Source organism: Sprattus sprattus, assembly GCF_963457725.1.
Source record: "Sprattus sprattus genome assembly, chromosome: 9".
Lineage (NCBI taxonomy): Eukaryota > Metazoa > Chordata > Actinopteri > Clupeiformes > Clupeidae > Sprattus > Sprattus sprattus.
The window spans coordinates 30,254,009-30,267,693 of NC_137928.1; the positions used below are offsets into that span (position 1 = coordinate 30,254,009).

Sequence of the window (13,685 nt, forward strand, 5' to 3'; positions counted from 1 at the left end):
GCCTGTTTGTTGTCCTTGTCTGTATATCGGTTGTTCCTGCTCTCTTTTTCAAATAATTTGACAGAACATACAAGGTGGTATATACACACCAGTAAATCAAAATACAGGAAAAAGCTAAGTGCTTCGTGGCTCTAGCTGGGATCAAGCACTGGACCTTTATCATGAAGGTACATTTTTTTACCCTTTTGTCTTTACCCAAAAAGAACACTTCTGCACCCTAGTGTCAAAAATGTACCTTTATGGAGAGGTATATCAAGGTCTCACAAGGGAAACTTTGAAAGAAACGACTATGAGAACTCCCCCAACCTCACACCTTCTCACACATCTCAAAAGAACACAAAGAAAACTTGACCTGACCTGTCAATTTTTTGTTTAATGAAAGGCAAATATTTTCTTCTCTCTCTGGGGATCTACCAAATTATGTTTGTTCAGGCAAAGGCCTTGGGATATTTAAGAAATGTTTTAAAACCCACCAAATTTGAAGTTATTTATATTGTTGTGTGCATAAGCTTTTGTTTATGTTTAATTCTTAGACAAAAACGTCTGCTAGATACCTTAAGCTTCAGCTTCTCAAATGATTAAAATTACCTTTCACTGCTGTCAGCAGTGGTGGACAGTAATGAAGTAGATGTAATTCGTTCCTGTACTTAAGTAACATATAGATGTATCTGTACTTTACTCAAGTATTTCTATTTGGTGAGACTTTATACTTTGACTCCACTACATTTCAAAGTGAAAATTCGTACTTTTTACTCCATTACATTTAGTAAAACCTCTCGTTCCTTTTTACCAAAGCGAATCAAATAATGAGAGGTCAAAGTGCGTGCACAATAAGTAATCAGGGCTCAGCGCGCAATTTGCTCTGAAGTCATTTCGGTTTCGTCAGTTTGGTTCGTTCGTTGTGCGCGAGCTACGTTGAATTCGCTGCAGCATTTTTGAGGCTGTTTTATGCTCATGCTTAGCCTACTTAACGCTACATAAATGAGGGAAATGATGGAGGAAACGATGTTTATCATGGCAAGGGATGTTGCAAACTTTTATCATGCAGTTCTTGAAAAACTCTCCCTCGATAAAGGTATCACTAAATACTTCTTTACAGTCTTCAGAGCAGACTGGTATTTTGTGCAATGTATGCAAAAACTAGTTCCTGTAATGCATTTTTTTTCCCCCGTTTGATCTGAGGTCAAGTGTTTGGTTTTGACTTTCGTCTGTTTTTTTGTACTTACAAGGGTTGTGTAAGGAATATAACTAATATCACTAGTCTTAAGCACAAACTAGTATAACACCACATTCTCTGATTTTGTGGAACTAGTTCCTGTAATGGTTCTTATCATACTTTGAAACATAAATCAGGATTTATGAGTTTAAGGGTAACACAGACATGCAGATGTGATATACAGTCCCACTCAGCAGTATTGGCACCCCTAGTGAATATGAGCAAACAGGGTATGAAAAAATATGTTTGTGCTGTTTATCCTCTTGGTGTTTCACTCAAAATATTCACAAAAATCTTACCTTTACATTGAAGTTAAATTATTGTAAGAGAAAACAACGGTTGAGATTAAATAAATATTTTTTACAAAAACATGTGTACCACTTTTATTGGCACCCCTAGAAAAATCTTATAATTGAAATCTAACTGAAGTATATTTCCAGTCATGTTTTATATTTTTAAGTTCACCTGTTTAATTATGAACTCTTAAAAGGTTAACCATGACTTCCTGTTCCACTGATGTACAAATATGAGATGACACAGGCCAAATTCCATTAGTCATTCATCACAATGGGAAAGACCCAAGAACACAGTGACGATGTGCAATAAAATAATAAAGTTGTTGAGCTGCAAGAATCAAGAAATGGACACAAGAAAATCTCGTACCAGTTGAAAATACCCATTTCCACTATCATGGAAATAACAAAGAAGTTTAAAGCTTCAGGTGATGTTAAGAATCAGCCTGAAAGACGACGTGTGTGTACATTGACCACACGCACCGTGAGGAGGATGGTTCAACTGGCAAAATAATCTCCAAGGATCACAGCTGGAGAATTGCAGACATTAGTTGAGTCTTGGGGTTAGAAAGTCTCCAAAACTACCATCAGACGCCACCTACATCACCACAGGTTGTTTTGAAGGGTTGCCAGAAAAAAGCCTCTGCTGTCAATCAACAACAAACTAGAGTGCCTACAGTTTGCCAAATGGAAGTCAGACTTTCAATGGTCAGATGAGACCAAAATAAAGCTTTTTGGCAAAAACAACAAAGGTGGGTTTGGCGTAGACAGAAAGATAGCCATACAGAAAAGCACCCCATACCTACTGTGAAGTATGGTGGCCGATCTTTGATGTTGTGGGGCTGTTTTTCGGGCCCTGGACATCTTGTTAGGATACATGGTATCATGGACTCGATCAAATACCAGCAGATATTAAATGAAAACCTAACAGCCCCCTCTAGTAAGCTTAAAATGGGCCATGGTTGGACCTTCCAGCAGGACAATGATCCGAAGCATACCTCAAAATCAACACAAAAATGGTTCACCGGCCGCAGAATAAAGGTTTTGCCATGGCCATCACAGTCCCCCGACCTAAACCCCAAAGAAAATCTGTGGGATGAGCTGAAGCCGAGTCTACAAGCGTTGACCTCAGAATCTGAAGGATCTGGAGAGATACTGTATGTAAGAATGGTGTCAGATCCCGTGCCATGTGTTCACCAACCTATCAGGCATTATAGGAGAGGACTCAGAGCTGTTATCTTGGCAAAGGGAGGCTGCACAAAACATTTAATTAAGGGGTGCCAATACCTGTGCACACATGTTTTGAAGAATAATATTTGTTTAATGTAAAAAAAAAACCTTTTCTCTCAATTATTTTACCTCAATGAAAAGGTAAGATTTTTATGAATATTTTGAGTGGAAGACCAAGAGGATAAACAGCAAAGACATATTTTTTCATAGCCTGTTTGCTCATATTCACTAGGGGTGACAATACTGCTGAGCGGGACTGTAATAAAGGAGCGTATATTTAGCTCCACATTTTTTATAATTAAATGTGCAACTAAGTTACAAATAAATGTAAAATGGAATAATTGTTCTCCAGTGCTGTTATTTTATAACCACTTGGTCTTATCTAATGGCAATAGACAGCTTTCAATGTTTTGTGCTTATACTCATTTGAATAGACAAATGTAAGACACTATTTAAAGAGTGGCATTAGTATTTTCACCTTATATCAGTTGATTGAGCCGGAGCCTTAATGTGAAAATGATAAAGTGGCCATTAGAACCATAATTCATCCAAGTACTTTTACTTTTAATACTTAAGTATAAATGAAGGCAAATACTTTTATACTTCTACTTAAGTGGAAATTCAAAGTGCATACTTCCACTTTTACTGGAGTAATATTTTACACCAGGTATCTATACTTTCACTTAAGTGCGTAGTTAGTGTACTTCGTCCACCACTGGCTGTCAGTCACTAGCCTGGTGACACCAGCCTACGTATTTCCGCCTGAATTGATTTCAAGCTCATACTCAGTCTGGCCCAACCCCATTGACAATCGTCTCCAGAACTCAAAATTTTGCAGGACCAATCAGCGAACAGTTCAGAGCTGTGACGCAAAACTCGCCTTGGAGGAAAAGACTCGAAAAGCTATCGGAAAAGTTGTCTCAACTCTCGAGAACATCAGAAAATTAAAAGGAGAACAAGAGTATTTTCTTGTAAGTTTTATGATTGGAAAGGACATCGTAGCTCTTCTCCCAACTGGCTTTGGGAAGAGTTTAATCTACCGAATGCTTACTAAACGTTGCTGATTGGTTAAGGGAACTCCAATGATTTTAAACCTCAAGATAAGCACCCGCCGATCTCGGAAACCAAAATGCATTGGGTTGGCCCAGACTGAAAGACGGAATGAAATGGAGTCACAGGCTGGTAATGGCCAGGCTAGTCAGTCACCCATTTAAGAAGAGTTTATGGTACTGCATCTCTTTTCCAGGTTAATCCACAAAAGACAATGCTGAGTTTAAATCTAAACTGAAAGATTGAACATCTGGGTGATGAGAATAAGATCTGCATTGTTAAAATGTTACCCATAAGTATTCACCGTATGTGTGGTTTAAAGATCTACTCTCTCATTTCAGTTTCAGTTTGCTGTGGAATCAGTGGAAATCTAAATGTGATGGTTCCCTAAGGTAGAGGTTAAGGTATAAATGAGCTATCCATCAAGTGTTTGTTTTTACAATGCAACAGAAGGTAGCCTGTCTCTACAGTAGCTGTACAATATAGTTTCAAATATCAATATGTGAATATACTTTTACTTTGAGGTACAATACTACAATATAATGTGTTACTTGAAGTGTGATTGTATGTGGATGTGTTTAAAGGCTATTTAATGATGTTACAGCAGACTTTAGCAGCACAATACATGTGAAATATGCTTGAGATAATGGAAAACTTTTCTACTTTTAAATTCTTAATTCATTCTGGTCTGCAGGAATTAGGAGTTTACAAGCCTCTGTATTTTGTGTTGGCTTTTGTCCTTTATATGCTCATCATTACAGTCAACTTAACTTTGATCTTAATAGTGACAATAGAAAAAAGCCTCCATGAGCCTATGTACATTTTCCTCTCTAATCTATGTGTGAATGGACTTTATGGGACTGTTGGGTTTTACCCTAAATTTTTGCTGGATTTGCAATCTGATGTTCACACAATAACGTACAGTTGGTGCATTATACAAGCTTATGTGATTTATACATCTGCAATGTGTGAAATCACAATTTTAACAGTGATGTCCTATGACCGCTACGTGGCAATTTGCAGGCCGTTGCAATACCATAGCATTTTGACTCCACGTGGTATTTTAAAGTTGCTTGGACTGGCCTGGGCTTATCCTCTTCTGACATCATTAATATCTGTTTTCCTTACTGTTAGAATACCCATTTGTGGATCTCAGATCCGTAAACTATTCTGTGACAATCCTTCAATATTAAAGCTGGGATGTTCTAAAGCCATAGCCAACCAGATGTTTAGTATGGTACTAATTACAGTTCAGATTCTACAAATTGTTTTCATTTTCATTTCTTATGCTCATATTGTCAAGGTTTGTATATCATCCAGTGAGGGTAGAACAAAGTTTAGTAAAACTTGCGTGCCCCATATTTTGGTTTTGGTCATCTTTTTTATGACAGCACTGTTCGATCTAATTTACGGCTGGGATGGTTCAGAATATCTTCCAGTTAGTCTACGTAATGCATTGGCTGTTCAATTTTTGATTCTTCCTCCACTTCTGAATCCAATAATTTATGGGCTTCAACTTCCACAAATACGAAAAGTACTATGTTGTAAACACAAAATGATGTGTTTATCCTAGAGATGATTGTCAATATACTATGGAGAACATATGTTATAAAATGTAGTAAAAAGGGAAGTAGGCTACATTTATAATATAATATTTACAAAAGCTTACATAATGTATTGTTGACCAATTGAGCTCATATTGGTCTGTATTGACTGACTTTTGAATATAACAGGAAGTAAAGTAATTGGGTTTTATTTCTAGGTTGTTAATTTAAGATGCAGTTTATTTTTTATACATGTTGGTTGAATTTTGTGAATATACTGTATCTGACAATATTTCTATATTAATCATTGATCATAACTGACATTATTAGTTAAATTGTTGCTCCCATTCATATTGTTATTGTTTTGTTCATCACAGCAAAAGATCAGAAGGCATTTAGTGTGATTTGTAACTGGAACACATTACAAGTACTTTTCCATCACACTAGTGGCAACAAGTAACCAGAGTTCAAAAATAGAACTACCTTCGATGGATGCTTGTATTGGCCCTTTCTGGTATTCTAGGACATTCAAAATAATTAGGTCAATGACATTTTGTTTGTGTGAGGCACAGTCCTTAACTCAGCCTTGTACATGAGAAGTGGGTGTTCTAATAAGGTAGCTAAAATCCATAGATGCTGGTGTCTGTTGCTAGCATGTCTCTTAAGGTGTTGGGGAGTTAGGGTTATTTACTGCAAAGCTTCCCACCATTACACTCACCCCCTTAAACTTCACTAAAATATCAACAGACACATTTGGTAATAACTGTAGCAATATGTTATTTGCAATATGTTTGTGATAAAATGCAGAAAAATATATATTAAAATCAAGCTGGATATTACTGTAGAATCTGCTTATTTTTCATATGCTTTCTAAGGAGTTGCAACTCTAGTGTATTCCACCCCTACAAGAATGAATCACATTCACACCATGTTCTTTAACAGATAAATGGTTAGCAAGACCCTCCCTGTCTGACAATCACACCTTTCATATCTAGGTGGTCCCCATACTGTTCCCCTTCCTATCACGCCCCCACCTTGAACTAAACCCCCAGGCACACCTATTATGTAAAGTTGTGTTTTCTACCTTACTAGAGGGTTTTTCCTGGGTCAAAATGGCTCTTCGGTGCTCCCAAAAACAAATTGTGTGCTATGCGCGCACAGTCTGTGTTACCTAGCACCGTAATAGCAGACATCAATGTCTTTTATTTAAATTTTTTTTAATTTCATAAATAATGGAGGCTATGCTTGAGGTTATCATTTTTCTTCCACTTTACATCAAAATAGATAGGCTAATATATTGACAATAGTCCAAGCCCCATGGTGCTATCATGTATGGTTCAAAGATTATCAAGGTTTACCTCATATATATGCAAACTACTGAAATCTATATCAATAGAATCTAGAACTAACCAGTGGTCAGAAATGGAACACACGAATTATGAAAGTCAAGTTTATCTATTATTACTATTCATGTTTATTATACAAATCTACATACGATTATTTTAACCAATGAAAGCTGCGTTGGAATCAAACTTTTGACAGCATTTTGAGTGGAAATTGAATGTGCATTTGTACAGGTCTATTCGTGCACTTCGGGCTGGCCCTCGCAGTGGAACGACAGTTTACAACCGCACCGGTTTATCAATAATAATATTATATTATTATATTCGAGATGCAACACAAACAAGTTGAGCTTTCATTGGAAAACCAATGCTGTTGTCTGCCTCTCCCGAGGCCCCGCGTTCTACTGGTACTCGTTCAAAAGGGAAGACAAATCAAGTAATAGCCTACACCTGTGTTCTCAACATTGCAGATATTTTAATTACAGCTGTGAAAATAACGCGTTAACGCGTTATGATTCATTTACAGGATTAATTCGTTATTTTTTTAAACTCATTTAACGCATGTGCTGAATGAGCTTCCAATAAACCCACAATTGACCGTTCGCGAAACTCCTCCCTAGAACGGCCCTCGTCCAATCGAGATTTACGCGTCGTTTTTTTCCGCATTTCTAAAGCCCAAAACAAAGGAGGAAAGGAGCCGGCTGTGGATTTAACAGTGTGGGAAATCCCGCTCCCAACTCAATGTATCAAAGATCAACAAACACACATGTCTGCTACAAAGTAAATTAAGTTTCTTGAGCTTGCCAGCTGCTATCTAGCGAACACCCCCAAACAGTTATGGTTCATGTCAACTAGTATTATAACGACTACAAGTACATAACTAGTCTCTCCAACAAATGTGTTAATGTTAAAATAAAATGTTAATGTTACTGTCAAAACATTAATGTTACCATCTGTAAGGTTGCACACTTAGCTAGCGATAGCAAACGCCATCAATCTTGAACAAAACATCCCAAAAGGCCATTATGAACTTTTTTTATTTTAATCCTTGTAGCATTTTGTGAACGGGCAACGTGCTCCTGGGTATCCCAAGGTATGTGTGGTGTAGTGAAGCTTCAGAATAATGACAAGCAGGATGATATTAACACTTTTTACTGAGAACTGTCACAGACACAGTTGCGTATAGATCAGACTTATCAACTCCATTAATATGGATCAAAACAAATCGAGGGTTCAGCTGTAGCCTATTGAAACATACTATTCAGAACATATTCGCTGACATGCATTGTATACGTGATGAATTGCTTACAAATCTGATTAAAACAACTAGTGAAGCTGTTTTAGAATAATATTTATGCCATACAATAGTGACTTTATGTAAACACCACTTATTTTTGTTAGCTGTCTAATTATTTAGCGCAATGCTAGCATGACTCTACTGTAATTCGGTTTTCAACCAAGGTAGCCTATTGTACTGCAAAATGTTAATCGCGACCTGTTTACAAATCTGGTTAAAAAGATAAAGGTGAGCTGCAGTTATTAATAGATACAAAATATTTCCCAGACATAAATGGTTTACAGCTACCTGTAAAGCATCAAAACGTATAGAGTAAGGGAGGTTGACTGCTAAATCGGCAGCCACCAGTCTTTTGATTGCTCTCATAAGTCAGTTATTGTATATGGCATTAATATTATTCTTACCATCACACATAGGATATATAGGTTCACACACACTGCTTAAATAAAACTCTAAGCCTACTATCAAAGTATTGTTTTTTTAAGATAATGTAGGCAACTGCTAGCTAGCTAGCTAGATAATGTATGCAACTGCTCGCTAGTTGCTTTATAAAAAAGCACGTCTTGTCTAACGTCTTCTCTAAACTGGCAAGCTTGTAGAAGCCTCTGTTCAATGATTAGCTGAGGGGGTGGGAGGCGGGATCTGCTGCTGCTGTCTTCAATTCAACGTGAGGGCTCCAAACACCATTAAGCTGAATTGGATGACGATTTTTTTTATCGCAGACTCTCTTTTGTTTTGCCTTAGGCGCTCGGGATTTTTCATAGGCGCTCGGGAAAACGGCTGAGGCGTGCGCCAACATTTTCTCTATTCAGGAAAACCCTGTACTATGACTTAAATCTAACTTGTATGCTGAGTGTATCAAGGGAAAGAACATCATAGAGACACCAACATGTGTGGTGAGAGAACGGAGCAAGGATAATTGAGAAGATATCGCAGCCTTTGAAGACAAGGCCAACACAGAATAAACTACACAATGGACAATATCTTCTAATTATCTCTCCTTCTCTCTCCATTGTAGCGTGTTGTTGGTGCACAAGGTCTGTAGCACAGAATAAACCGCCACCCTACCCATCCGACTCACATTCCATTGAGAATGCAGGAATTTTACTACTTTATGAATAGAAAATACATTACATTTTAGAGAGTTATTACAAAATGCAGCGCTGTTACACACTGTTGCATATTGGATTCATTCAGGTCCCCAGAGTTAGAGGCCAGCACTGAATCCTCAGTTACACAAAGCAAGTGTGAACCCCTGTTTGTAGAGACCAAGAGTCAGAGGCAAGAAGAAATTGAATGGATCTTTACTGAGGGACAGGTCAGGCACGTTCGTAGGCAAAAAAACATTCAGCAAATTCCGATTGTAGCCTGTGGAACTAGTTGCTTGACAGAACTCTCTGTTTTGATGTTTCTCTTCCCTTTCCTGCTCTCGTACTTTAGTTACGTCATCATCAGGGGCTGGGAAGGGGCAGTGATTAAGACGGGCATATGAAGCCTACAGATACCTGGGGTCCTTAGCCAGGTAACTCATCCATGCTGCTAGCTCTGTGTTTGTGCGTTGAGTGTAGCGGTGCACGATTCAGAAAATGTCACGATTCGATTCGATACCGATTTTCAGGCTCACGATTTGATTCAAAATCGATTAAAAAACGATTCTCGATTTAAAGAAATTGATTCACAGTATGTAAATGTTAGTGCTGTCAAACGATTAAAATATTTAATCGCGATTAATCGCATTTTTGTCATAGTTAACTCAAAATTAATCGCGATTAATCACAAATGTTATTTTAATGCTCTTATCATGGAAAAGTGGATTGGCTTGCTTTATGCAATGTTTTATTTTATTGAAAAACAACATTGCCAAACAGGGCGGTACAAAATAAAATTATAAAGTGCACATATCAGACTCCTAAAGTGCAGTTAAACCATGGCTTAATATTTTCTTTTTTTCAAGTTTGCTGTGAACATAGAAGTCAGGCCTCTTATTTAAAAAACAATGAACCGTAATAGTTAGGTTACCAATAAAAGTTAAGCCTACTACTTCTGTGCTTTCAGCCAGCTGCCTGTTGACATTTTCAGACAACAGTGAAGCTGGCTTCTTTTGCACAACACAACTTTTAAAGGTAAACTTTCTTTTCAGAAGCTTTTTATCAACCATTTCGCCGTATTGCGCTCACCATCACTCAAACCGTAACGTTAGCCTACTACACAGTTTGCAAAGCCAAAAAGGAAATTAATCTAAAAAAAAAATCATATTTCTATGAATCGATTTTTGGAATTCTATGAATCGGTTTTGAATTGGAAGCACTTGAATCGCGATACGAATGAATCGATTTTTTTTTGCACACCCCTAGTTGAGGGTGCTGTGGCTCATTTGAAGGTACGTCTGAATACGCTTCTTCTGTAGCCTCTCAGTCTTTTGTGCCAACCTATTAAGTATCTCTTTGTTGAGATAGTGTGGGAGGGAGCCACAGCAGACATGGCTGTGAATCGACTTCCCTAGGGGCGTTATGATTAGCAGTGTGACTAACTAACACCACCACAGGTATCAGAAACCACGCCGATGGTCTTTTGAGTGCACATTAACATGTCTTATCGGCGCCGTATGTTTTAACTATAGGAAGCATATAATATGCATTTTACCCGGTTCACCCTTACACTGCCCATTTGAGGGTCTCATGACCATTGTATGTTGGTGTATGCTAGCTTAATTGTGATTATTTAGTAGATCATGTAAAGGGATATGTGCAATGTGTATTGTGGACTGCAAACATTTTAATGTGCAGGGGCGGTCTTTCCTACAGGCGGTATAGGCGGTCGCCTAGGGCGCCACTCAGAGGGGGGCACAAAAAACTGCGCCCAGCTAAAAAAAAAGAATTGAGGTTTTTTTTGCGTCCCCTTATATATCTGCAACCAATATTTTGACATTAAAAAAATTCTTCTAACATTAGGGTAAAATGAGCCAAAAAGAAGAAATGATTTACCTTATCATTGAAAGTTACCTAACTAACGCTAGCTAGACAGTGACTTTTGACGTTCTGTGTAATTGCCATTCAGTCTAAACATCAGTTCAAGTTCATCCTTACCGCAACTTATGTCATTTTTGATATATCATGAAATACAAATTTAAGTAATCATAACAGTGTTAGTTTTGGTCGAGCGAGTTAGCCAGTTTAATTAGACATGATTGAACTAATCAAGATCTATGCATCTTGGAATAAAAAAAGTATGTGAGGCTGTCCAAATACACCAAAATGCTTAATAACTACATAATAGCTACATTTAACAAATAATGATAATACATAATGCCATGCGGCGGGCGCATACTTTTCTATGTGTGATGCACTAGCGCTCAACGATGTTCCCTAACAATGTTCCTTACTGTTCTTATTGCATGAGTTTATACAGGTGTGTGACGGTAACACAGTCTGTTTGAGATAACTTGTACCAGGGCATAAAGCCCGTGCCATTTTGACACTGACTTGTGTTAGTATTTAGTAATAAAAAGACATACAAATATTACGCACTTCCGTGATTTGTTAAAATACCTTTGTAATATGGCGCCAGGAATGAAGCTCGCCTAGAGCGCCAAATGTGCGCCCCTGTTAATGTGGGTTTGTTTGTTTGTTTTTAGACCGCCGCAGCTTCACAATGTGCTAGCTGCTGTTCTTTTGAGATTGTTTGTATGCGTGTGTGTAACAGTTTGCTACTCCAAGTGACTTGGTTTCCCTTTAGCCTGGGGACTGTTTGTATGTCCTGGTGAACGTGTTGTGAGTCCCAGGTTAGAGGGGTTTTCTTTCTTTTGTTTTGTCTAGTGTCTTCCCCATAATCATCCCCTCTACTGGTCAAGCCATAACACCTTATAGGCCCAAGAAAGCCGGTCTCCGTAGTGTGAAACTTCACCTAATGACTAGTGTTGCCTTGCTGTCTATACCATTACTTATCTGAGTTGTTCACTTTATGTTTGTAGTGTGTTGCCCAAAGGGTTGTGTGCACCTATTCACGTGCGGTATTGAGACCGTAGCTTCCACTAGCTTTCTTCCAATAATCAGTGGCTTGACTGATTAACCGGTGGCTGTTACTACTCCCTTTATGTATTCATTGACCAGCCTGTACAGCCTCCTTCATTAGAAATTAAATAAAGAATATACTTTTCTAAAAACTTGACCTGTGTCTGTACACTCATTGGGGCAGAGTTCCCCTTGCTCTGACACTTTAATTAACAGTTAGCTCAAGGGGTGGCTTAGTCAGCTGTACTGTAGGGGGCGCTACATCAAATTACCCAAAAAGGAAAACACATACAAAATGTCCTGGTTAATTCTCTCAGAAGATACCCGAGATGTTCACGCACAATACAAGCAACTTGGACAACAAACAAAGCAGCACAAATGCCTTGTTTCCTCATAGTTTTGTCTGGTGTCCATAAGTCTGTAGAACTTACGCATAATGCCCTCGAGTGTTAAATGCAAGGAAATGTACACCTGGCATAACATGAAAATGAGGCACCCTTTAAACAGGGCACAGCCACTTTGGCTTAATTACGTCCAACTATGGACACAGGGGAGCCCGGACCCAACCATTATGGTGGGGGAGTCCAATAGTCTTAAAGCGCACCACCCCTTCTTGCCACGGTGAGGTGGGGGAGATTTCACCTTCTCACAGGTTGTGTTGCAGGAATCAACTTCAACTTTTGCCTCTTCTGAAGTAGAAACAAGACGAGTGGAGGAAGAGGTCAGAGGAGCAGACGAGGTAGGGTAAGAGGAGGTGGGAGCACAAGAGGGAGAGGCATTAGGGTCAGCAAAGATCATGACCCAGATGACCTGAGGACTCTGCAGGAGCTGCAGGAGAGAAGAACAGCTGAAATGCAGGTTTGCTTATTTGTCAAAGATTTATCAGTCAAAAAAGGTTTATGTTGTAGACAAAAGTCAGTTCCCTGACGAACCCCAGAGAGACTTACTACTGGATAAGGTGATGACAAGACATGACCGGGAATGTGTATCGTACGTAGGGAAAGGAGGCGCATTTGCCCAAGTTAGGAGTGCCAATGCCAGCTGAAGGGAGGGGAGACCTTGTGCCTCCCTAATGATTTATGTTAAACACCCCTAAGGGTGCTGTCCGCCTTGACTAACACATGTTTTCCAACCAGGGCATGCTCAAAGTGTTTCAGAGTCAGGAAGACTGCCTTCAGTTCCAGGACGTCAATATGGCACTGTCTCATGTGAGGGTCCCACTCACCCCTTGGCACTGCCACAAACCCCCCCAGTCCATGAAGGAGGCATCCGTTGTGGCCACCTCCCTGCGTGCAGATAGTAGATCCTTACTAACTCCGGAAATGGAGGCTGCCTCGCAGGCAGTCGACGACAGTGCGCACTCACAGTTGTTCTGGGTGGCGGTGGAGTCGGCCTGCAGTGCTGGCCACGGGAAAAGCTGCCTTGTGTGTACATCGGTGCACGCTGCGTTGCAGAGACATGGCGGGGTGCACGTATGCCAGGGTGTGGCTCTCTAAAGGCTTGGCACCGATCAACATGTTGTAAGCATGATTCCTTTACACGTATCCTTCTCTCTAAAGCCTCCTGTGTGGCTGGTCCAAAAATGTGGCCAGGTAGCAGAGGTAACTGACACAACTTGTTACGACACACTTCTGTAAAGGGTGACTGCGCTAGCCACACCTGTCTCGCATGGGCGACGAGACCCATTGCTATCCCGCAGTTG

General features: G+C 39.3%; 1 protein-coding gene across 1 annotated transcript; it reads left to right on the forward strand.

The window, feature by feature from the left end:
- Window positions 1-4,435: 4,435 nt before the first annotated feature.
- LOC308370440 (olfactory receptor 6N1-like) lies at window positions 4,436-13,479 on the forward strand (the record flags this gene model as incomplete). The annotated part of the gene is made up of 3 exons (XM_080845090.1): window positions 4,436-4,847; window positions 5,181-5,323; window positions 13,120-13,479. The coding sequence occupies 3 exons, from the start codon at window positions 4,436-4,438 to the stop codon at window positions 13,477-13,479; spliced, it is 915 nt and encodes a 304-aa protein (XP_080701216.1).
- Window positions 13,480-13,685: the final 206 nt, after the last annotated feature.